Genomic DNA, 26,014 nt, shown 5'->3' with positions numbered 1-26,014 from the left:
GAGAGGGAAATAAAACCAAAAGCATCCCTCCTACCCATCGGAGGCATCTATTTACTATCTATTTATAATTTACAAGTCTAAACTTTAAAGCAGACCAGTAAAGTAAATAATCAAAGTATTACCCAGCCTGAAGAGAGCTATCCTCAAAGACGCAACCTCAGTTTGTTAATCTTCACCATCTTCACGAACACCTCTTATCTTTCACTCCACAGCACAGCAAGTCATAAATTAGACTCCTCGCCTCTCTAGAGTCGCTCTCAGGAATTTCAATTAGATACTCCGGAGGCTAACAATCTGTCCACTACTAAACAAGATAGGTACTCCTCTGCCCACCTTTAATCCCACATAACTTGAACAGAAAGACCAAACTGCCTTATTAGCATAGCTAAAGACAACAAAGAGGATAAATATTTGACAGGATAGTTCTGTCCATTTTTCCATTTCTGATCAGTATAAATTATTCCTCATTTTTCTTTTCCAGTTTAAAATATTTCAAGCTTAATTTTTAACCATAAAGACACATCATTCCATAAAACTCAGGGTTTGTTGGAAGTCCTGATTGCTCTCCAGTATGCCCATCCATAAGACTGTCCTAGCTTGTGTGCTGTTTCACAGCTGAAAAAAAAGTTGAAGATGATGCTAATTAATTTTTCACTTAAAGTATGCAAAAATGTAAAGGGATTTGGAAGAAGCACGGGAGGAGGTGACAGTGGCTAGGAAGAAGTGAAAAGCGCAATAGTATTTGGTCACCACAGCTTGTTAGGAAAGCTGAAATCAAAGCTGTTACATAGTAATTTTCTGGGTAAATATTTTATAATTGAGTATAACTCCACTTCCTATAGTAAGCTGTATAAAGAATAATCAAGTGCACAAGAGAAGACATTTCTAGTAGAAAATTTGTGCAGAACATGTCTTTTTGCCAGTCTACACTGTCTACAGTCCTGCTGTCACTGCTACGACAATGAAAATCAAAACCTACAGTTTAGGCTATATTCAGTGTACACCCAGGCGGTTTCACCTTCCTTGCCAAGCTGATAGCAAGGCGTACGGCAGGCCTGGACGGTACTTGACGATCAAGCAGCTAAATGATTGGGTTTGTGCCAAAGAGAGAAAACTACAACGGAAGAATCATCAATTAATAATTAAAATTACAATGTAAGAATAATCCAGTACTAATCACCCAACTACAGGCTGTCAGGATCGCCAGTTCTTACAATGAAATAACGTTAGACTGGATTGTAGCTTCTGAGAAGCTGAAGTCTTCTTAATATTTCTCTGCTGCTGAGCATAAGGGTGCTTTTGGCATCTACTGTAATATGAATAAGCAACTGTATAAAAATATCTCCCTGGAGTAAAATTTTATCCTCCTGGTAACCAAGCAGCAGCTCACGTTGGTGGTCTATCACCACAGCCACGGCCTCATGTTTTTAAAGAGATGTTGTGAAGCTTTTGGGGATTTTTTTTCTCCCTTACTGTTAGAAATAGTCCAGCACACAGCAGAGCCTAGTTGATTTTGGTATGCGTGTTCACGAGATCTGGGAGCAATGTCTTGTCCTCACAGACTTCATTTCAGCTGCTGGGTGGGGAGGGCTGGAATATGTACCTTTGAAGGCAGAACATGCATCCAACCTGCTGATCTACCAGCTGTTGCACCGTATTAAAGATGGGCAGAAATGCATGACCACCAGGGAATACAAGGAAATGGGACTGGAACAAGATCCTCTAAGTGGCACTTAAACAGGAATGGAAGGATATTAATGCTGGTAGGTTTTGCAATACCATCCTGAACTCCAGTATCAAGATAAATATCAAGTCCCCTTTCCGAAAGGTTTACTATCTAAAGAGAATATGAAAACAGATGTTTGAATGAGAATCACAGGATTACAAGGCAGCATGGGATAGCAAGATAATTCCTTCAACACATACAATTGCCTTAGAATGGCAATTTTCTTCAACATTGATCTGCTTTGGATTCACATCTTTTGATGTTGTTTCTGAAAACAGCTCGCGTTGTAAGCTCACATTGCTGCTGCACAGCAAGAAAAAAATCTGGAAACAAAACATCTCAATTTCATAGCATGCCAGTTAAAGTCAGATACAATCTGTAGCATCATTAAAAAAAACAGAGATCTCTAAATTTTAAGTAGTCCTTCACCACTAAATAAATGCTACAAGTATTCAGTACCTAACTCCACAGAAAGGCAACGTGACAATTTTGACAAAAAAGAAATCACAGAAGGGTATTAGGAACCTGACTTAGTGCACTTGTAGCCTGCCATGAGGTCAAATGTCTTTCTACTTCGTATTCCTGCTGACTGACAACTAAAAGAATCTCTGGGACTGTTTTAGTTAGGGACAGTCCAACTTTCCAAGACGTAAATCTGTTACAGTAACTCTTCTCCTTTGAAGCCCTTTACCATAAGGCCATCAATCAGACAGTGAGACATCAAGCTTACCGCAAACATCAGCAGAAACAGCTATGTGTAAAATGTATTTATTGCAAGGCCAAAGGACATATGACAACTCATAAGCAAGGGCCATGAATAATTGACATGCACAAGCTTCTTGGAGCTGAAGGCCAGAGACTGGCTCCGTGATACTCTGCGTCTTTGCAAATGCTGGTGACTCAGCAAGCACTGTTCAACTGAGGTACAAAATGACCTGGGGATTTTATTTTTAAAATACAGTATCCTTTATGCAAAGGGACTGGGTCCCTTCCCCACTCTGCAAAATCCCTTGTGGTATCTGATTCTTGTGCAACAGGAACAGAGATACAGAAAGTGAAATGGGAAAAGAGCAGATATGGATAGGTGGCAATGAAAGAGAAACTAAGGGACATATTAAAAAGGAAAGAAGGTGATAGAAAAAGGCAAAAGACATTGTGAGCAAAGAGGAATACTGTTACAATCTGCTCTCCCTATTAAGGAAGAAAGTCATTCCACCAGCTAAACAGCAGCTCCTAAAAATATCTTCCTTGAAACACACAAGCTTTGGTCTCTGTGGCAACAGAGCTCCATCCGACAGAGCGGAGACCCAAGTGAAATTTCTGGGTGTGCTCCTGCACTTCTCCTATGGAGTCTATCACAGAGTTCAAAACTAGCAAGGCAACACTGCAACGGGGAAACCAGCCTTCAGCAAAAGCAAAGTAGGAGGCAATTCGAACAGTTACCGTGGGCATATGTGAAACGCTGATTTGACAAGGGGTGGGGGGAGAATTAGGGGGAAAAAGGCAGGTATGCTTTCCCCCCCCCCCCAAGGGAAGTCAATTATTGAGAAGTGCAAAGCTACTGCCGTTTAAAATGATGCAAGAATTTCTGCTCCCCCTTACCCACAAGCGCTTACCAGGTGGCAAAAGCCTCCAGTCTAGTCGATAACCCACGGGTAGATGGTGTGGATTACATTTCTTAGGGGTGCTGAAAAAACCAGCTATCCTCACAAGCACTATGGCTATCTGCATCTACAACTTCTCAGTTCAGGCCAGGCCTAGCTAAGGCACCCCCACGCTCCAGTTAATAGTAACACAGGATTTCCCCCCGCCACCCCCTGTGTTACTGCCTCAAGTTGCACAAACCAGGCTTACCAGCAATTCTGGTCTCCTCGCGCTAGCATGAACCACGTGCACAGAAGCTGGCTATTAAGAATCCACACCCCAGACTCTTCTACTTACTCCTGCACGGAGTAATAAGAGAACTCAGTGGGACAGAGCAGTTTATGGATATTGCTGACACCGAGTACAGCAGGGGAGGATGGGACACAATTACTTCAGTTCTGTCTGCTTAGCTGTATGGTTGTGGCTTGGGCCACGTCCCTCCTCAGTTGCCCCATACAACACAGAAGATGGTATCAATCACCTTCGTAAAGCACTTAAAGCTTTCTGGCTGACAGCACTATGTACAAACTATGTATTACCATGAAGCATCTTTAATTATAAGCATAAGATACAGATTCCCTCCCCCTCCCCTCCAGGGCTTCAGCTTTGAGTGATACAGACAGAAAGTTTACCATTCTATTTTTACTCTCTCCTTACTCAGTTGAAAGCACTAGTGGAATGTTGCTTCAGGGACTACAGACATGTCACACAGCTGAAGCCCTGCAATGTTCATGGCCAAAGTTACAGCATCTGTGCCAATCCTCAAAGGTGCTAAATACATATTCATTAATGAGGCCAGTTCTTTTTTCAGGCTTACTTAATCAGTGAAGTTAACCACACCTAGTATTTTCAGGTTTGAAGTTTTCTCATGTTTGCTGTCCCAATATACCTTACCTAAACTGGAACGCATATAGAACAGCATGGATATAGCAGCAGCAACAAATAAAGTTTTCAAAACCTGTCACAGTAACTATCTAGGCAGAGCATTTTGACTATTCTTAATCCCTTTGAGACCTACTGGTTTAACTGGTACTAAACTAAGGCAGCTACTGGTGGTCAAGTTCTTCCTTACGGCACACTACATAAAGGTAAGAGGCCAGGAAAACAACGTAACTAGCTTGTGCGTTCTTGCAGGGAAAGAGTTTGAAACTAGGCACTCTCCCCTAAAGGGAAACAACAATGAAGTAATTAATTTTCAAGACAAAGAAAATCCAGCATACATCAGGAACAACACACACCATGCCACATCTGGAGGAAATACTGATTTTTAGGGTATTCTTACTAGAACATACATGTCCTCAAGTTATAATAAGAACTTCATGGGCTATCATTCAAGTCTGTTTCTTCCTGTTTATACAAATCCATTTGTCACATTCCCTTTCCAAAATTATCTCTAAACGTTGTAATCCAGAGAAATTTAGGTTGCTTGTTGAGAAACATAGATAGGCTTTTTTTCTATAGCATCATTATATACTTCCACAACATATGCATCAACATTTTCAGAAATAAATGGCTATTTAATCTAATATGAATCTAAAAATCTGATTTTGGGGGTAGAAAACCAAAAATCCTCAATTAGGTAAAAATCCCACATGCAGATTGCATACCTTGAACAAGAGCTTATGTTGTAAGACCTTTATGTTAGAAAAGCTTAACAAGAAAAGTTCAGTCAATACAAATTATTACAAGTAATTTACAGTATCAGAAGAAAACACTGAACCTAATGTTGTGCTTCAGCAAGTACCACTCCAGCATGTCAGCCAAAATACCACAGAAATTACAGCAGATTCTCAGCCTAAATGCCAACACTAAATTGAGAGCAAGGCATTAGATTAAGGATTTTTGGTGTTAACCATAACAACAACTGTCAAATGAGAAAAATCAGAATTACTTCAAGATTCACAGGAAACCCTGGCACACAGCAAGAGCGTGTGTGCCAGTTTCTCACTCCAGTTTCCCTGAATTCACACAAATACAGGTCTAAAATTCTTCACTGTTTTACTGAGCAAAATAGACACTGATTCTTTTAAATCATGTGATGTCTCCTTCCCATCCAAGCCTACAAGCAGTATGTGATTCAAGTTCAGGTACAGCAGACTCCCCTTGACTTCACATTTGCACTGTAGCGAGAACCAAACAGTTTGCATAGTATTTTGGCTTATGAAGCCACAAAAAAGATAATTTTTTTGGCATATATCCCAGCACACTGTCACAGGAGCAGACAAGTAATTCCACAAATGTGTTCGCACTCAAAATAACTTCAATGGCTGCCAGAGAAATTTAATCAAGGAATCCGCCACAGTTTCACATCTCTATTATTTTACTGCCACACCAGGCAGTCATTTTGTTACGGTATGGAGAAATCCCAGTGCTAATCAATACAGGGTAACTAACACTGGAGTTACAGAACCAAAGGCTCTTGAAAATGTCCTCTTAAAGGCTGTTTTGGAAGTTCATCATTTGCAAATATTACACTACTACAGGCTTTCTGGACTACGTGACTGTAGTGCTAATCCAGCGATATACCAGCTCTTTTCATATAAATAAACGGATTACGTGGAAGCAACTTCTAGGCACTTCTTAGGATGACGATTTGCACTGCAGTAACTTAATTATACCAAAGCACGAATCACTACAACCGCTTCCTGATCACTGCCTTGTGATAATCAGCGATCTGTTATCAAATATTGATAACTGTGCTCAAAGTTCAACCAAGTCCTAACAAGGGTATTAACTATCACCGGTGAGCTCAAACAACCATGACAAAGGCGGGCGATCTACCCACTGCTGTGTAGTGAAGCCGCTGCAAGTTTCCCTGAACCACCAGGGTAAGTAAAGGAAGGCTATTCCATAGCATTCTCTGGTACAAATTGTAATGTGATTACATTTTAAATTCACTGAATTATACTAATCTACACTGAGTAGTTTTGGGGTGAAGGTTGGGTGGTTTGTTTTTCGTTTTTTTTTTTTTTTTTGTTAATAAAATCTAAATATATAAATACTAGTTCCTCTAAGATATTGCTCCTTTTTCAAATACAACCTTAAATTACCTTGTGTTCATCTGCCTTGAACATAGGTTCCTGAAGATGTCATATTTCAAAACGAGAAACACCTTCCTGAACCAAAGTAAATCTGCTCGGCAAAATCAAGCACTCAAACGGTGAACCTATTCCGCCTGCTTTTCCCTCCCTCAGCTTCACCACCACAAGCAGGTTCCTTCTCCCCCTTCAACTCCCACTTTGTCGGAGGATTTCATGCCACACCACGGCAGCAATTCCACTTGCTTGCCTTGCACCACATATTTTTAAGCCAACTTAGCACCACGCTACCGCCAGCCCAGCTGTGCCACTGTTAAGTAACCAGGCAGGCAGCGGGTCCAGCCTGCGGTCCGTCTTCTGTTACTCATAAATCAGGCTCTGTCCTCACAACCGTTTATATTAATGACCTCACAGCAGAGACAGTTTGACAACTGCAATCAGACTGTGTCCATCCATTCTAATTTTTCAAGCATTTTCCAGAAATAAGAGTCAAAAGAGAAGTGAAAGAAAGAGCATTAAAAAAAAAAAGAAGGTAGTATGCATCATCAGTCAGGAAAGAAAACTTTTGCAAACTTGCACTCTGGAAGAAATCTCTTCCAAGCTAGCTGAAGAGTGGCAAAATGCTGAGATACAAAAGCCAGAACGGGCAGAAAATATGCAATCTGTGCTTGTAGAGCAGATTTTTTTTTTTTTTTAATTTAAGGAGCTACAAAGTAAACATTCCTTTGTTTTCTCTTGTACTGAGAACTCAACTGTATTTATAACGTGACTTTTCACCACCACAATAACCCAGAATACTCAATTTTGGTGTTCGGTTTATGTTAGGTTGCTCATTTGTCTACCACATGAACTAGCAGTTGTATGTATAAACAACAAACAGATTTGGAACAGTTGCTTCTGCCTGACTGAGGGTTTTGTTTTTTTCCCTGGATAGCAGGGAATGAGCAAACAGTTTTCATTAAATGTGCATCGAAATTTAAGCAGGAATTTGTGCCATGGGCATGCTGATAGAAGACAACAACATAACTCTGCCTCTACAATCATTAACCCTTTCGTATTGAGCGCAAGTGAGCAAGGCGGCCACTAACAAGCAAAACCAGACTCCTGCAGGACATCCAACAAAACCAGTACTGGTGGCTGAGAATTCTGTTTGAACTCCAAACTTTATCATTCCACTATTTTATGGCAACAGGTGAATAACACTCCAATACTCAAGTCTGCATTCAGGCAACGAGAGGGAGCACTTTCCTAAATGAATGCTTAACTAAACCCCCCTAGATGCTGGGGGGTTTATCTTATTTCCCTGATCACAGGAGCAAGTGCAATCAGAAACCACTGTACATTGAAATACAAGAGGCTAGTAACAGTGGAAATAGGACTTAGACATATGAATATATTAAAGTGTAATTCCCACCCACCCCCAGCTTTCTTTGCTTCAGCAGCCTCAGAAATCAACTGGAGTTCTGCATCTCTGTCACAAGGTTATGGTTTTGAAGATACACACATCACCTCTACTCTTCAGTTTCCTGCATCTCCCAGAGTGCCTTCCTAGAGCAATCTTGTTTTACACCATTTAGTCCCAAGGCACAATGGGTACATGGCATACTAAAATGATCTCTCACTCCAGCTATTTTAAAACTAGAGCACTGGAGTTAATTAAATGCAAAATACCTTGTTAAAGTTAAGAAGCTCTGTAGCAAATAAACATGGGATACAGAAGTCTTAAGCTTTATTTATCAAAGACAGGAAACCTTTACTGTCCACTAAGAACTATCTTCATGACCACAGCATCAATAATTCACAAAAACTCAGTCAGCTACATTCTATTATATACTCTTTACTGTAACCAGTGTACAAAATCTATATGGCCAGTCTCTGAGCTACATTCAAATAACCTGAGACAGCAGAGAAAATTCTGCTACTTTCACAGAGCAGCTCAGTCTATAGAATTTCTTGCTCCAGAAGATACATTATCTTCACTCCCAGCTTCTATCTCATCTCTGTCCTGCTGTGGTATTTTTCTTTCAGTTGCACACATCATACTCTGTGTTTTATAACACAGCAGAGCTAAGACAGATGAGCATGCTCCTCACAACATGCAACAAACATGGTATTAAAACTCCAACAATCCTTTTACTGTTGCAAAAAGCCTGCATTTTCCACTTTGGATATCCTACACTCAAAAGCTGAAAAAGTGAGGTAAACTGCTCCCTAAAACTGCACTCCTATGAGGGTTGTTATGAAGAAAAAGAAAGATTTGATGATATCCATGTACCTAAACAGTATCTTTTAATATAAAGACTTCAGTTAAAACAAGTATGTGTCAACTAACACAGAAACTGATTCCTGAGGAAACGTTAAAAAAAAAAACCGAGTGCAAATATTAACGCCGGTTATGGTTCTCCACAAGTTTTGTGCTTTCATAGCCGTTTCTTAGATTTCAGTTACTGCCCAGCTGGAGAGCCTTGCCTTATTCCCAAGACTGAAAACTCTGGCTCAGCTCCTAAGCCCATCACGTAACCCCCCTCACCAGCCTTGGCTCAGCACTGGGAGGCTGAGGCTTCACCAGCCTGGAGGAAACAATCTTGCTGCTCTCCAGCAGTTCTCAAAGCGTTTTTGTTCGGGAGCACTGTGTTACTCTTTTAGTACTCCAATCTGTTTGATGTGTCAGAGGTGCTCTGATCATCTTGAGCACAGCTCCTACCCTGACTCCTTTCCAAAAAACCCCACCAGCTTTCTGATATATTTTCCTTACCTCTACATACCTATAGCACCACGTGATAGTTGAGGGCCATCCCGCCACAACACTAATTGCCATGAGCTGCACCTATGCAAGACTTAAACCTCTGACTCACGACTTGGGGATTAGTTATCTGAGAAAGTGCACTGGCTTTTCCTGGAGCTGCTGCCGGCTCCACCCGTCTCCAACATTTCTGCCCTTCCACCAGGCACAGCTCAGCTGCTCACAAAGCAGGGAACAACTGCTGAGGTGTACAAAACAGAACAGTCAAGGCAAAAAGAAATGGAACCAGTTAAAAACCGAGTTCTTTACATGTATCAGGTTGTAGTTTCTGAAAATACAGTTATTACTGTATAAGCACATAATGAAACACGACTAAACCCTAAACTGTAATCAAACTGCAAAGCTCACCTAAAATCTCATACTTTTTTTTTTTTTTCAACACCTGGTTATACACACTGTAACTTAATAAAAAGGCATTCCCAGCCCAAAGATATTAAAATGAAAATAGACATAAATTCTGCTGAAGGCAATTGTTTAAATGCTCTAGAAAAATTAAGTGATTTGCTAAACTGGAATTAATCCTTTGGAGAATAATATTAGGAAGGCCAGATGAAAAAAACAAATCCAAAGCAGACCACTCAAATGTGGATACCTATAGCACTTGACCCTAGACCTACTCAGGTAACTAGTCCCACCACTGCTTTAATTCAACTAATTAGCTTTTTCTTTTGGAGGTATGGTTTCTGTTTTGTGATTTGTTTGGTTCTGCTGGTGTTTGGTTTTTTTTCCTATTCTTGCCTTCCTTCTGCATTCTCTTCTGCCTATTTCATGTAATTTCATTTACATTTCAGTCTCTAAGTAAAAGCTATTTCACCTACAGGTTTTACAAAGAACCTCACATTTTCAAAGATTAACAGCATTAAATGACTAGTTTTGGTACGATTCTTTGATATATCTTACAAGCCATTATATGTGAAATATGTGGCATTGATACAGCACCTTCCTTATGTCACTTACAGAGAATTTTAACTACATCCAGAAAATAGGCTGATAAAAAAAGATTCAAGGATTATCCCCATAATGCTAGCAGAGGAGAACAAAGAAAAAGTTGAACCTTCTCAACAAACAGCAGGTGCTTGCATCTGAAATCCTATTACAGCAGACCAAGTTAAAGCCATTTTCACAGTGTTTTTCAAAGATCCCTGGAAATCTGATTGCAGTCTCTCCCACAGAGCACCAGAGCCAGAGTCCAAGATGGGAGCTGGAATGGAAAAGGCCTTGCAAGTACACAAGCAAACTAGGTGCAGAATTTTACCCATCCAGAAGCATTACTATAGCTCTGGCAGCGACTTGAGAGTCTCCGATAGGAAAGGGATGAGAGGACAGAAAGGCAGAATGCAGTACAAGAATGACAGAAAGGTCCTGATACAAAAGGGATTAGTACCAATGAACTGGTCTAATATTCCTAAAAAGAACTGACTGCAGATGAATGCATCTGTCCCCAGTATATGAATATTTTATCAGCCAGCATTATATCAAGATGACTCAGCTGGCAGTAGGATTTCTCTTTCCTTTATAAACTTACATTAATATGCTCAAGCACTGTAGAAGAACAAAGTTATTTAATAAGAATGGGCTTCTCTCAAGGATATGCACTATCTCATAAACACTGAAGAGCTTATGCAGAAGTCAACTGAAGAAGCGTCATGGCCTGTGTTATCCAGGAGACCACACACCCTGCTTGGATAGTCCTTTTAATTCTCTGGAAGTATTTCACATATCTTCACATTACTCTAACCATTTCCACAGATTTAAAGAAAGGCAGTATCTTCTTTGGATTTAAAAATCAAAATAATAGGCATTTCCTCTGCACTGACTTGTCTTGTGAGCCATAAATAGGAATAAATCCTGCTTGGTTAAATGACACGTAACCTCTATTCTTCCCCCTCACCCCCTCAGATAAGTGAAGAAAACACATACCAATTTTGTAACTGCTCCAAACACTGCGCTTTACGCACTTAAGCATCTGCTGTCAAAGAACTGGCAAATTCACAGCCTCACAGAGATACACTACTCTCCCGATGAGTCTCTCCTGCCTTCACTCAATTATCCATTTTCAGCTAGATTTGTTAAATATTCCAACAAATACCAAGTGACAACTGTCAAACAGAAGACACTCGTTTCATGAAAGCAATCTATTACTAGAAAAGATTCTTCCAGCATCTTTGCAGAAAACAAGACAAGCTGAGTGTTCTTTCTTTCTCTGTGTCATTTTTGTACTGGCACTGACTTTTAAATCCGACTCATCAGTTCCTTTCTTCCTAAGCATCCTCAAGTTCTTCCATTCCTGTTGCTCAAATATGGGCTGACTTGACTCTACTAGGATTAAACATCTGTGACTCCACAAAATCTGTACGTTATCAAGCCAATATTTAAACCTGCACTGTTTTACACTTTGTTTTCCTCTTGCACATGCTCCTTTAATGAACTTTTAGCACAATGAGTGTTCAGGCCCAAGTAACAGTCAATACGAAGCTAAGATGATTAAAAAATATATAGCAATCACCAGGATTAACAGCACCAGATGTTCTAAACCAGCAAACCACAGACAACTAGTTCAGAGCTTAAAAATCAGATTTCCTAGCCAGAGTCTTGATCATCACAAACCCAGGGTCAAAATCCTTCCTCCCTTCTCCCAGTAAATACTACTTAGAATTACGAACAATAAACTTTAGCACAGAATCAAAGTTTCTCTCGTTTGGTGGATGTGCTCATGAAGCATGCCTTGTGCTCTCCAGGAACTTGAAAAGACCGCACCAAAAATAAATCATTACAGAAACAGTATCTGCATTTAATTTTACGTGAAACCATTAAGTATCAGTAAGTTTTATCTATTCTAAAGTAACAAATGTTAATCTAAGAAATGGGAACAGTACATCTGTACATTTAGAAAAGTACCGACTTTCTTGACTTTCTTAAACTCACATCAGAAAATTCAGTCCTGAAACCAGGTCATATATACTTGCTCAGCTTATTCAGCTATCTTATCTGGGATCATCCGAGCTTCTATGGAGTATAAGACATTTTGCCCAGATTGCACAAATAAAGAGGTTTTAATGATGGTCAAACAGCATACTTGCATGCTTTGTTTTCTGTCAACGTACCCAGTTAGCAAGGCAAATTGCTTTTGTAGGTTTTTTGGTGGTTAATTATTTTTCCCTCAAAAATTATGCTTACCAATTAACAGCCACAAGAAGCAGAAGTACCTAGCAGTGCACTGAGGACAACTGTTAATGCAATCACTTAAGTGCATTATTTCAGCTGATGCTAAAGGTAGAAACTGACCTGCAGATGCATCTTAGAAAATTAATAAATAAATAAGTTAAGAGAAGCAGCTTCCTGATGTTACTCAGCATCCTATTTGCCTCCAACTGTGATACAGTCCTCGTAAAGCAAGCAGGCTCCCTACTTGATTGCGGTATCACCAGGGAACAACTGGTTATGCAGGAAAAAAACCTTAGTAATTCCAGTACATGCCACACTGGCACTTAACTGCCTACCAATAAACCAGCATAGCATAAAGAAGTCTTGTACTGTTGGAGTTTCTATTTTTGCAATAACAGATAACAGTGTAGTACTTGGAAAAGTAGGTGTATTAACATCCACATTATGGCCAAATGCCAATTTGTAGTAACATTTTGGTTATGTAGATTTTCTCCATTCACCATTTCACCACACACGCACTTTTAGTTATTAGCAGTTCTCACGCAACACACATTTTTCATATTTAGCTCTGCACACAGTTTCATTTTACAAATTAATAGAGTTTCTTTTTCTCTTAGTACCACAAAGCTTCCAGGACAGAGGCAAAAACAGAACTATCTAATGAGAATTAAAAACAAAAAAAAACCCCAACACATTCCCCCCCCCCCCCAAAACAAACAAACAAACTTGAAGAGGAAGTCTGATCAGTTTTACAGTGAAGAGCAGGAAAGAACATAGTTCACATCAGACTGTCACCCTGAAGCACTGGGAATAGTGGAAGGAAGAAAACCAGAGTAACAAACGATAAAGAACGTCTGCTAAATCAAGTTCCTGCTCTCTCCTCAACATCTCAAGAATAAAATTAGCCAAGTTTAAGCTACATCGCTTCCTTTATTTCAAATCAACATTCACTTCATAATAATAAAAAAACCCCAACAAAACAGAAAATTGCAGCGAATGTCCAACCAAAGAGACTAACAATCTTTAGTTCAGTTTCTCCTGCTGCTGAAATACAACAAGTTTAGAACTGTATCCAGCTAAGAATCATCCAAGATCCTCAGGTTTAATGTTCCTCATCATGTGCATTAATTACTAAAGTGGATTTTGGAATGGAAAGAGTAATTTCCCGAAATAACTGGAAGATGCCAGATCTTATTTATCTCAATAGTGTCTGTCCAGTGCTCTAAGCAAAACAGTCTACAGATCTCAGATCAGCTCTGACAGAGGGGCATCCAGTTTGGAAGGGTGGTGTATCTGGCACCAGTTTGCTTAGTCTCAGGACAGAAAAGAACTCAGTAAACTAAGGAAACCTTACAACCCTCTACAAAACAGAGTGAACACTGAGGATTTATGACAATCTTATCTTTCACATCAAGAATTCAGATCCAAGTTACATTCAAGTACATTCTAACATCTTTGTTAGTCGTTAATGCAAATAAAAATCAAAAGAATTATTTTTTAAGACGACAACTATATTTGTGCCTGTATATCTTTGCAGATAGTATCTGCATTATCAGAATGATTTTTTGGTATACATTTCAAAAACAGGATAAAGAACTAGTACTGGTTTTATGCACAGGGGGCTTTAGAAGCGAACGTCACACTACAGGAATAATTAGCAAGAGCTCAAGGGAGAAGGCAGAGGGTTTTGTATCCAAGAAAGAGAAGTTTGGAAGCTGGCAGAGGTTCAGCAAAAGCCAAAACCTTCTAGGCATACTGGTCAGACTTAAGGTTTAACCACCACTTAATATCTTAAACTACAGTACTGGCTCCTCTGAAAGGGTACTTCTTGCATCAGAAAGAGATGCCTGCAATATATGCTAACTCACAGTGTACTTATTAATCAATCTGAGGCAAAGGTTACATGTTCACGAAATAGTATGCATATAAATAGCAAAACTGTAGCTGAAACTGCCCCACCTCTTTCTACAACACTGGTAGTTGGTTAAACTTGCCAAGATGCCAGTACTCAGACTGGAACACAAACTTTTTCTGTAGTATTTTTAAGACACATTAAAACCCATGCTTTACTAGAAAAATAGACGAGGTTTTCACAGTAGAGAACAACAAGAAATACTATGAAGAAAATGTGTAGTACAACTTAAGATGCGAGGTGAGGTACATTCCAGTCTTGGGGGAAGGAGGAGATAGGCTGGCTCTTGACCAGCTCCCTCAATGTAAGAATTCTCCAGGGAACACCTCCTAAATAAATATTATACCAAATCAGCTACTTCACTAAAAAAAAAAAAAACACAAACCAAAAAAACCCACAAACAAAAAAACCAACAAAACCAACACAACACACCAAAATATACACACACTTTTGTGAGAAATTAAGCTATAAAGAACAAATAGCACTTTGGAGAAGAGTTTTGTAAATTTATCCTGGAGAACATGCTTCAAAGACAAGGCCATTTTCTTGAAAGATGCCACTTTCCCCAAGCTGTCATACAGCCAACATCCTACTTAAATAAATTCATCAGATGTTGGGGAAGACTACACAGAAGTGGGACAAAGACCAAGATCTGTACAAACCAACCAGTCCAGTGCTCAAGGCAGCAAATTAACTACTCAAAATTTCCTTTAAAGTGTAGATGGTTCCGTACACCATTTTGGTTGCAAAAAAGCTTAACAGAAGCCTACCCCCATATTACAGCTGGTTTCTCTTATTTTGCATATAATTAAGGCTTGCAATTTATTGAATAGTGTATTAGTTAAATCGAAGTGGCTTGTTTAATTTCTATAAATAGCCATTAACATTCATGGAATAATGATAAAATAATCTGAACCTTATCCCAGTTTATCTGCACACTGGAAAAAAATATATAGCTGGTTTCGCTTCTTTGCTGATCTTAAACACTGTTTTTCAAGTTCTATGAGAACATCCAAAGCAAAGCTAACTAAATGTCAGCAAAGACAAGGAATGTCCAGAAAGATCCCATAATCTGAGCAAAACCCTTTCTAAACAATCTTATTAATAAGGGAAACATTTCAAGCCGTATTATTTAAAGGGTGCTTTCCTGAGAAACATGCTGAAGCTGCTCTCAGTTTTCAGGCTTGTTGGATCCCATTAACCATTACTCCATAGTTGTTCATTTGCTGCACGCAAAAAGAAACGGCCATGCCACTTCACAAAGTTAAAATTTCACTGGTTTAACATACTGGGATCTTAAGAAACTTGGCAGTGTCCTGTAGAAACAACATTTTTAAAAAATCTTTGAGCTCCCAGCCGACACTGCATGCCTTGAGGAGGGTTATTTGCCAGCCCCCAATGTATGCAGCTTGTTTCAGCAGCATGGCTTGGCTGATAAACAAGGCTCACAAGAGTCTTAAAGTAACTTTTCTATATGTAAGCGGGATTTTTTAATCAGGCATGGTAACACAGCTCTTCCTAAAAGCATACCCCAAACTGTCTAAACCAACAATTCATTTCAAATTAACAGTTAAAAAAAAGCATTTTCACCTTGAAAGGTGTACCTCGAAAGAATTTCAAGAGACTGTACCAACAAATATTACAGTCAGGAAAGCATACATGAAGTTTTTCTAATAAATTTGCAATACAAAAACCCCAGAGGTAATGCTTTGAGATTATCTCTAACTTAATTTTTTCCTTCTGAACTTTGAGGCAAGTATACTAACTTAAAAGCTCATCTTCCACATCAACATCACTCTTCATTTGTGAACCCACATGGAATTCCCCTTTTTGAAAGACGAGACATGGCAGGTTTATTTCACAATTGTAGGGATTTTTTCCAAAAACGTGCATGTGCTCAACAGGAGACATGAAACCAAGGGTGGGAAGGTGGGTGGGCAATGAGCCAGATCCTACTGTTCAGCACAATTTTGTGCCTTTGCGTTATTAGGTCTCAGTCAGCAAATCCAACCACAATGAGTAATGCCAATAGGAGAGGCTTTGTTCTATAAAGGTAACATAGTGGTTAAAAAATATAAAGATATGGATATAGATAATGCCAGTATAACACTGTCATTATACAACTGGCCTAAGTTTGCACCTTTCTGTGATTGTTTGCAGGCAGCATAGCTTAATGTGCAAACATGCTACAATAACCCATTTTTCTCAAATTGGCCTTCGGAATAAAGAATGCAATGATGTTCCTTAGACACCATGCACTATTCAACCCATTCTACATTCTTAGCCTCTATTAAAAGCACCTTTGTTCCTCTGCGTTCATACAGAGTTTCCTGGGTTTACAATCACACACCTCCATTGCTCACAGAACCCGACACATTAAAAGCCCCACACCAACAAAACACTCAGTTTGAGAAGCAAGAATGAAAATCAGCTTCCTCATCAGATGTCAGGCTGAGTATACAAGACCAATGTAAGTCATTCATCTAAAAAAATGGAAAGCAGGACAGTCAAGATGAAGCAGTAGTGCACGGGTCACTGAAACCCCTTATATTCAATTCACAAGTACTAGTCTCTAAGCAACATCAGTTATCCGCAGTTATCTGCTACCCACTGACTCGAGTGGACACAAGCAGTTTGTCCACCTATTTTATTTTAGGCCTTACAAACTCAGGATTTCAGAGTTAGGCAAAAAACAATACTTGTTTCAGATCAAGAGAAACAGTCAATGTATACTAAAATTAACACGAAGTGAGACTTAAGAGCCACCAGCATTCAAAAATCGTAAAGGTGTGCCTTTCCTAGATTCAAGAAAACACAAGGAATCCCTCATCTTGCACACAGATAAGTGCCTTCAATTACTCTCAAGTGCAGAGGCAACTGAAACTATCTCCTAATGGGAGGAAGATTTTCTGCTGGTTTTAAGGTCTAACTGGCAAAAGCAAGCCTGTATGTGTACAAGCATGTCAGGTACAACACATTCATAGCTTATTTCACCAATTATTTCAACTGCTTCCAATGCAGCCTTGTAATTGATTTGTAATTGGGAGGGATGGCAAAAGGAAATGTCAGTTATTAATTAAATTTATTACTGGCTTTAGGAAAAGAAAAAAAGCTGTTATTTGTTCATTTAATTTATTAGTGCTACATAATTTTAAAACTGTTGGCTTTAAAGCCAACAAAAAAATGCAACTGAGGAACTAATTTCTCAATATTTTGCTTAAAAGTGGTTTTGGGGCAAGGTTTGGAAGTTGCTATAATCCCATTGCCCTCTCCACCAGGCAAATGTCATATTAAAACAAGCCATGAAATGCATTCGGGCTCCAAACAGCTACTTGCTTGGCATTGCCTTTGTATTTGTCTATCTCCACATGAGGAAGCATCACAGGACCAAAAAAACCCTAGAAAACCAAAAAGAACCCGTTTTCTTCATTCAATATGGAAATACAAATATCCATTTCCTCCAGAAGCATCCATTTTCCCCACAAAACCAGTTGCTGGCAGACTTGCACAGCTTGAAAGGTTCTCCACCTATTATACACACAGGCATCTACAGTCCTGGGCAGCATTGCTAACTGTGCTTTGGGTTTTTTATTTATTCTTTGTTCATTTTACTGATGCTCACAAGGAACAAGCTAGTGTAAACCTAGCCCAGCACTTAGAAACACTCCAAAATAGCAGAGTAACAGAGGATAAAACCTGAATTTTGGACAGATTTTTAGTTTTGAGGTTGCAATGGACTGGAGATTGACCCTGGCTTCAGAGTAAAACCACTGAGGTTTACACGGTCCAGGTTACACCCCAGTTTAAGAGTTAAGAACAACCTGAACAAATCCACAGGTCAAACAGCCACTGTGTAACAACCATCAGCTCAGTCTCAAAAGGTGACACGCTTTGCTATCCTGAATGGGAGAAAGGCAAGCTTTTCCCCTTCCTTTCTTGCGCACTTCACGCAGGTTAGCGCTAAAAAGCAGACAGAAACCTTCAGTTACTTCAGCATGTAGGATTTAACAGTGTGCTCCTCTAGAAACCTTCTCGTTCAATGCTCTGACAATGTTGAGACCCAGGTTCTACAACCTTTGTACGGCAGCATAAGCGAACACCTCCAGTTCAGGCAGCTGAATTTCAGGACTATCTACACTCAGGATAACAAATATAGTTAGCCAAAGGCTCTTTGGCAGCTTATATTTATTCCCAAATAACACTAGTTGCAAAATATTCTTGACAGTGAAAAAAACAGATTTTTTTAAACAAGCTTTGATCTTGAAGTCCTGACAGAAATAGGAAAATACTTAACAAAACTACTTTTACTTTGGTGACTAAACTATGTAATATGATGCCAAAGCTCAGTAAACATTTTGCATAACTTTGAACATCAGAGCACCTGTTTTGAACAGTTGTTGGTATTTGTCCCTGCGATGCTCATCATCTGAATTAGTCTCTGCTCACTGCACAGACAAGAATGGGAGACTGTTCGGTGTGATTCTATTTCTGAACAAAGTTGTATGCGTTTTTTTGTGAAGTACTGACCATGGCAGGTAGAATAAGTTAAGTTTTACAGAATAGTCTCTTTAAATAATGCTTTGCACACATCATACCGATATTATGCAAAAACTGGAAGCGGAAAAAACCCTATTGAAGTCAATGACAGAATAATCTACTACGTGACGCACCATGAACAATGGAATCTCTGTTACTCCAGGACTAGTTATCATGACTCCACCAAGCACTGCCTTTGGCCGTGTCAGGAATTTAGTTGGTAACTTTTTATCAAAACCTTGAAGTATTGAATCTAAAGAACTCAGGTTAGATCACGCACAGAAACACAGTGCTAGTGAAAGAAGATTCTGCTGCAAAGAAAATTAAAGTTTAAATTAACTCTTTTGATAAATCAAGGTAAAAAACCCTGAAGCTATTATTCACCTAGAAAGCTGTAACGACTTCAGCAAATCCAAATGGAGACAAACTAAACTGACACAACCTCCGAAGATTAGCTATCACTCCAGGCTAATCCAATTAGGTGAGTTTCCTAATTTTATGCAAATGAAAAGTAACACTTTTCCACCAACTCCTGCAAAGGAAACAGCAATAAGGGGAGACTGACCATCAGCACTACAAATAACAAAATTCCCATATAATAAAAGGTTTTGGAGGTTGTTTTGGAGGATTTCTCTAAATTACATCGGGGGAAAAAGCTTTAAAAAAACCACTTTAAACTATCTGCTATGCACTGATCAAAAGCCCTTGCATTTTACTATACCATTTCACAATTCAATTCCTTCCATCATCCCATATTGACCAAGAAGCATAATGAAAAATGGAAGTGAACCGGCGCTCTCCTATGAACTGAAAGACAAGCTCAACTGTGCATGTGCTGAGAATGAAGGATTTAAACATTACAGTAACATCTGTCATTTAGCAAAAGCTTAAATAGAAACAAAGGACGCTAGTTTATACTGTGCACCATAAAAAAAAATGTCAAGATGTATTTTGTTAAATGCAACAAGAACAGCTTTTCTAAACTATTTATTAACTACTCCTTCTTCACCTCCTTTCAATATGTAAGAGATACACTAACAGGTTCTCCTCTTTAATTACTACAGCAGCAGAGAAAGGGGGAAAAAGTACCTTCTTTTATTGGACTGAGATTTTAAAACATTTCACAAATCTCCAAATTTTTAAAGAACATACAAATTGATTTTAATATAAATAGCAAGCAATCAACAAAGCAGTCATGGTTTTGTGCTTAAGCACTGTACCCAAACCCTAAGCGTGTATCCTGTTTTTAAGCACTGTACATTGTCTTAATGTAGAAGTGTTAGAAAGTTTAACCTTCCCATGTGGAATTCAGGAAAGGGGGGGGAGGAAGATGACAATCAAGTCCTTCTGTGCAGATGTTGTACTAAGTCACTCAGATATTAGGCTAAGAGTTAAGCACATCCAAATAAAAAGCAGTAACTTGAAACCATACGGACCACGAGAGAGGAGTCAGATAAGGCTTCTCTTCCATATGGTTCTGGAACAAACGGAACAGAAACAGACCAACTTGCCTACAATAAAACACTCAGAAAAAACGTCACCCGAAGCAATAAACAGAAGATTCTTTTTGAGAAATATTTAGATGCCAGATGGAAATACGTTAATCAAGTGGAAACAGATACACGTGAAAGGCCAAATTAATTACTGATTAATACTCAACATTGGACCTAGAGCAACCAATGCTACAGTCAGACCTCTGAAGGAACATCTGTAAGAACTCATTTCAAGGGAATGAAGTCAACACCTTTACCTGGGCTGAAAGACAGTTAGCATTCAAACTTACCAATTACTAAAATTATCACTTAAGAGTATACTTTATTCATGAGAAGATAGGCTCATTTAATTAGAGTTAAGGAAGATAAGTTAACCTTTATAAAGACTAAAAGAACAAAGAATAGTTGACACTGATTTTCCAAAGACAGGCTGATAACTGAAACCGAACAAAAAAATTTGATGACTCTTTCATCCACTGTTTACAAGATAGTTTTACAATTAAGTTATGTGAAGTTTGATACCTAAATATGCATGTAATAACAAGATCCACTATCAGTACCTTGAAAAAATATACAGTCAGACTTCGCAGCCATGTTTGCAACCACATCCAGCTCACCATCATTTCTAAAATTTGGCAGAAATCTGTTTCATCCAAGTGTAGGGTTAATTCTTTTAACTTTCAAAATACACAGAAAAATTTCTTTTTGCCAGGTATCAGTGGTACTTCAAAGGCACAATTTAAAGAGAAAAGAAAGAATCGATCTTCCAGCATTTTCATGATTCCTTTCTGCTGCCAGGTGGAACGCCTGCTGGATTCAGAAGAGCAGCAACTTCCCACAGAACTTAGCACAGATGACCAAATGCTTTCGATGGCATAGAGAACCTCTTATTTTAAGACTTCACTTTTAACTCTGCATTACAGTTCACTGCCATATGACTACAGGCCAAACGTCAGGAATTTGCATTAAGAATGAAAGCATACACAAACTCTTGAAAGCTACCAATGAACTGCTGCAGCAGAAATGGTATGATATGACACTTTCCCTCAAGGGGCAGACTTGTATTTTTACAGCAGAATATTTCACTTAATTGTGAGCCACTTGGACTTATTACAAGGGGCTAAGAAATGATCATTCTCCTAAAGTTCACACTACCGCTTCGAGAATCCATCAGCAGAAAGATTATTGCTTTGCCTCATATCTGACAGTCACCTGTCAATAGACAGAATCTTATTTTTTTTAAGCTTACACTTTTTTTACTGGGCACCTAAAATACTGCAGTATTTCCTGTGGCTCCCAAAAAAATCTAACGAATGGTAACACAACTACTCTAACAGTACTCTCAAGGTAGCACTAAGATGTGGGATTTTCAAACATGGCAAAGTAAGAGCTGGCAAATTTCAACCCCTTAATTTAAGGGGGAAAGCAGAACCTAGATCTTACATAAACCACAGAAAGGACTCTAATGGAAAACTATATACTTCTCCATTCACTGTTTATATAAAAGCACCCAATCCTCTCAGAGCAAGGTAGAGATATGTTGGCATCATCTACTTGGTCAGGCTTCTCAAAGACTGAAGTGTAGAACCCCTTGTTTCTCTATCTACGTAGATCTTAAACATGTACTAAATGCCTGTCAAGACAGGAGCACTTCCAGGCAGATGTGAAGCATTTTTTCAGAGCTCTAGAAGGCTTTAATGAAAAAATATCAACTAAGCATTTAGTGAAACAGAAAACACAGCAACTGAAGGACAAGCATTAACTAGGCTTGGCTTAGACATAGCACTTTCCATCCCTTAAACATTATTTAAGTCATCCATATGCAAAATAGTGGTACTTAATAATTTATTCTGCATACAGCATACCAAAATTATTTATTTATGTAAACCCATATTCTTTCTAGTCAAGTAAAACTTCTAGATTTTAGTTTTGGGAGGGGTGGTAGGGGGTGGTGTTTGTTTTGTTTTGGGGTTTTTTTGAAGGGCTGTTTTTGGGGGGTGGGGGTTTTTTTGTTTGTTTGGTTGTTTTTTTTGAGAGAGAGTCCTGGAAAATGAACCCAGAATCTTGGTTTGTTCACTTAACAGACAGAACACATGCTACAAAAGGGTAACTTCCCCCTACACCTTTCTCTCCCACGTTCTTAGCTTGACTTGGGCAGACCAATGTCAAAAGCCATTTGGACTCCATGACTGACCAATCCCCAGATCCTTGAAAAGCCAATTATCTAAATTAGTAACAACTCCTGTCACTATTTTTGAAGCTGGCACGTATCCCTAAGACACTAAATACTCATTTCACGTAAGCCAAGTTCATCTACACAATCCCTGGGCCAAGAAAAGAAAGTGTTCACCGTTCTTTTCTCTTGCCCTACTGCAAAATTTTAAGCTTTTTAAAGCTCTCTCTTTCAGGGTATGTTCTGCAAGGTCCTACTTTAAGAACTGCTTATGCAACAGCAAAAGCGGCTCACGGTTTCTGTAGACAGAAGCAACAGAGGCCCAGGGATGCCAATCAGCTGTGGGAAGCAGCCAGAAGCAACAGCCCTGCCCAGGATTTCCTAGAAGCCAAGGGCTCCCCATTCCTACTGGCCACGCCACCTTGCCAGTGCCTTCTCACTGCTGTTCCATCCTTTCGGATGCCACTTACTTCGGCATCTCCTCCTGGCAGGATCCCCAGCTCTACTTCCACCTGTCAACACTTCTTCCTTCCACCCCACTACCCTAACCCATTGGGTAACAGTTGTTCGGTTGCCAAAAGAGAAAAGAGAAGTCTCTGTCGCACGAGCTTGTGCGAAATCCCAGACACACCACAGAACACCAGTGGTTTCTTGGTAAGCACCAGCCCAGGCTACTGCCAAATCCAGTCAAGGCTTTGGCTCCCCTGGGTTACCCCTAAGCAGACAGCAGTGGGCAAGTCGCAAACAAAAGGGAGTTTGCACCTTGCAAGCTCAAACTGCAACCAGTGCGGTATCTCTTGCTCAAGATGAAGACTTTCAATGGTGAAGTGATGGCTAACACGTAATACAGCTGAATAAATCCCTAAATCTAGAAAAAACCCAAGGATGAAGGTGTGCACACTCTTAACAAATTAAGCCATCCAGAAAATCACATTGTGCTGTTGATGGAACATCTGGTGATGCCATCAAAATAACTCAAGCCATCCACAAACCCTTCCCCTCCACCTCTCAGCAGGCTAACCGCGCAGACGCTGTACTTATTCAGATTAAACTGAGATACAGAAACACCTTGTCCCCAATACCCATTTACCTTGTCCTGAGGGCCTGCCAGGCTGCATCAATGTCTGCGTACAGGTTTTTCTCGGAGGGCTTGCCGGTGCTCACCCCGTAGCCAGAGTAGTCATAAGAGAAGACGTTGCAGTTGATGCGGGAGCCAAGGCCAATGTAGAAGCTGCACATCTGGCCCAGGTCCACGGCATTACCATGCGAGAAGAGCAGCGTGTACCGGCCAGTGGGGGCACAACGTACGAACATGCAGCCCAGCCTGTTATCTCGAGCAGTGCGGGAGAAGAACACTTCCACGGCATCCAGTTCCCTCTGCGAATACTGCCAGTCCGCCCGCTCGCTCAGGTGCAGGCTGCAGGTGCCCGATCCCGTGGGGGTCCCTGCCCCGGCCGCCGCCCCCGCCTCCTGCTGCTGCTCAGGCTGCAGCACCGTGTAGGTGGGCTCGGGGGGCAGGAAGGCCAGCTTGGCGGCGATGCGGCTGGGGCAAGGCGGGCAGCAGAACAGCCAGCACAGCTCGCCCAGAGAGAAACCGTTCATTCTGGGGCCTTGTTCTGGCATCAGAGACACTGGAGAAAAACTGACCTACGCTTGGAAAGAAGTCACAGAGCCAAGCAGCCCGCAGCCCTGCTCCAAGGCAACCCCTTCCCGCAAGGCTGCCAGCTGCCCTCCCAGCACGCAACGGCGACAACCTTGGAGGAACCGCAGCTCAGCAAGAACGGTGCAGCTCTCCTAAGCCTGCAAACGCGCTTGGAAAAAATCAAATTAAATTAAAAACAAACAACAACAACAACAAAAAAAGCCAAGAAAACCCACAAGCCCAGAAACGTAAACGGAGTACAACCAGCCTTTAACCCCCCCACAACTAACGCTACGGTACCGGCAGCTCCCCAAAGCACCAGCGGAGACCCCCCAGCGGGAACAAGTCACACATCGACAAACCGCCCCCAGCCCCACGGCCCGGCGCCGCACAGGGAGGCGGCCGCCCCCCGCCGAGCCGCCCCCGCAGGGAGCGCGCACCGCGCCGGCGAGGGCCCTTCCCCGCCGCGCCGCCCCCGGCCCCGCCGCCCCGGCCCCCGCAAGAAGCGACAGGCTCCCGGCGGCGCCCCGCGGAGGAGGGGGAGGGGAGGGAAGGGGAAGGCAAGGTCGAGGCTCAGCCGCGCGTGGCGGCGGGCAGGGCCATGCCGGCTGCGGCGCGCAGGCAGGAGCAGGCAGCGGCCATGTCCCGGCGCTCTCCCCCCGGCGCAGCCGCACCGCTTCCGGGTTACGGGCGCGGAGCGGGGCCGCCCGCCGCAGGTGCCGGCGGGGCGAGGCGGGGGCCCGGCACTGCCCACAGCGCCCGCCGCGGCTCGCGGCTGCCCCCTAGGCCCCGCGCGGGGCGCCCAGCAGGTGCGCGGGAGGGGCGGGGCGAAGCGGGGAGGGGCGGGGAGCGGCGGCCCCGCCGAGCCCAGCCGGGACGCGGCCGCCCGCGCGGGGAGCGCGCCGCTGGCCCTTTAAGGGAGCCCCCCGCCGCTGCCGCGGTCACGTGCGGCAGGCGCGCTCGCGCCCCCTCCCCCGCCACAGCCGCCCACCTCCCGCGCATGCGCGGCGGGGCCGGGGGCCGCGGCTGAGGGGCGGGCTGGGGCGGCCCCCCTCCGACGTGCCGCGGCCGCGGGGCTCCCCCGGCGCTGCTGCCGAGCCCCGAGCTGCGGCGCGCCCGGTCGCCCTGAGGGGAGGGCTGTGGGCTCGGCCCTCCCGGCGCGGCGGGCCCGGGGCGCCGGTCAGGGGCGGCTGTCCCGGTCACGCCAGGCCGGCAGGCCGCGCCTCGGGCAGCCGGGGTGGGGGGCACCCGCTGGCCTCGGGCCTTGCTCACAGAGGGTGGCCGATGGCATCGCCGGGAGTGCCGAGGGCTGCTCCTCGGCCGGCAGCTTCCAGCGCGCCGCCCGCCAGGTGCCGAGCATGCGGCGGGTCCCAGGCTCGAAGGCAGTAGAGACCCCTGTACCTCCAAGCCGTGGCTGAAATGGGTCAGCAGTTTACCACAGAAAACTTAAGAGAGAAAATGGTGCGAATGCAGAAGCCTCATTTCCTCAGTAAATCAGGCTAATAACCAAAATACCCCAAATAATTCATTGAATAAATCAGCAAATCATTTAAGGCATGTGGCAGAACCCATGAATCAGAGGCTGTGGTACGGTGCCTTGCAACACATTCATCAACCCAGAGAGCAGAAAGCAAGACTGTGGGCAAAAGACAACTGGAGGTAACCTTGTTACTAACACGAGTTGTAAATATACCCTTAAGTTAACCAGCCCTGCCTGCTTGCTGAAAAAAACCTCACTGTAGCATAGCCCAAATGAAAACAAGGAAAATTATATCTGTGCAGCTGGGCTTGTCATGCAGTTCATGTACATCCAGCCAGTGCCCCGACTTCAGGCATGGCATGGATGTTCACTCCTTTCTGGTGCTCTTCTAATGTGTGTCCA

The 26,014-nt window shown here is 41.9% G+C and overlaps 1 protein-coding gene across 1 annotated transcript in view; it reads right to left on the bottom strand.

Moving 5' to 3' along the window:
• ABHD17C (abhydrolase domain containing 17C, depalmitoylase) overlaps positions 1 to 24,918 on the bottom strand; it is a 30,549-nt gene extending 5,631 nt beyond the window's left edge. The window contains exon 1 of the mRNA XM_040601480.1: positions 23,581 to 24,918. Within this exon, the coding sequence (XP_040457414.1) occupies positions 23,581 to 24,113 (533 nt within the window). The 5' untranslated portion in view covers positions 24,114 to 24,918. The remainder of the gene's footprint in view (positions 1 to 23,580) is intronic.
• Positions 24,919 to 26,014: the final 1,096 nt, after the last annotated feature.

This window comes from Falco naumanni, chromosome 7 (genome assembly GCF_017639655.2).
Source record: "Falco naumanni isolate bFalNau1 chromosome 7, bFalNau1.pat, whole genome shotgun sequence".
NCBI classification, from domain to species: Eukaryota; Metazoa; Chordata; class Aves; order Falconiformes; family Falconidae; genus Falco; species Falco naumanni.
The sequence above is the reverse complement of the archived record's forward strand: the minus strand, read 5'-3'. Positions and strand labels throughout refer to the sequence as shown.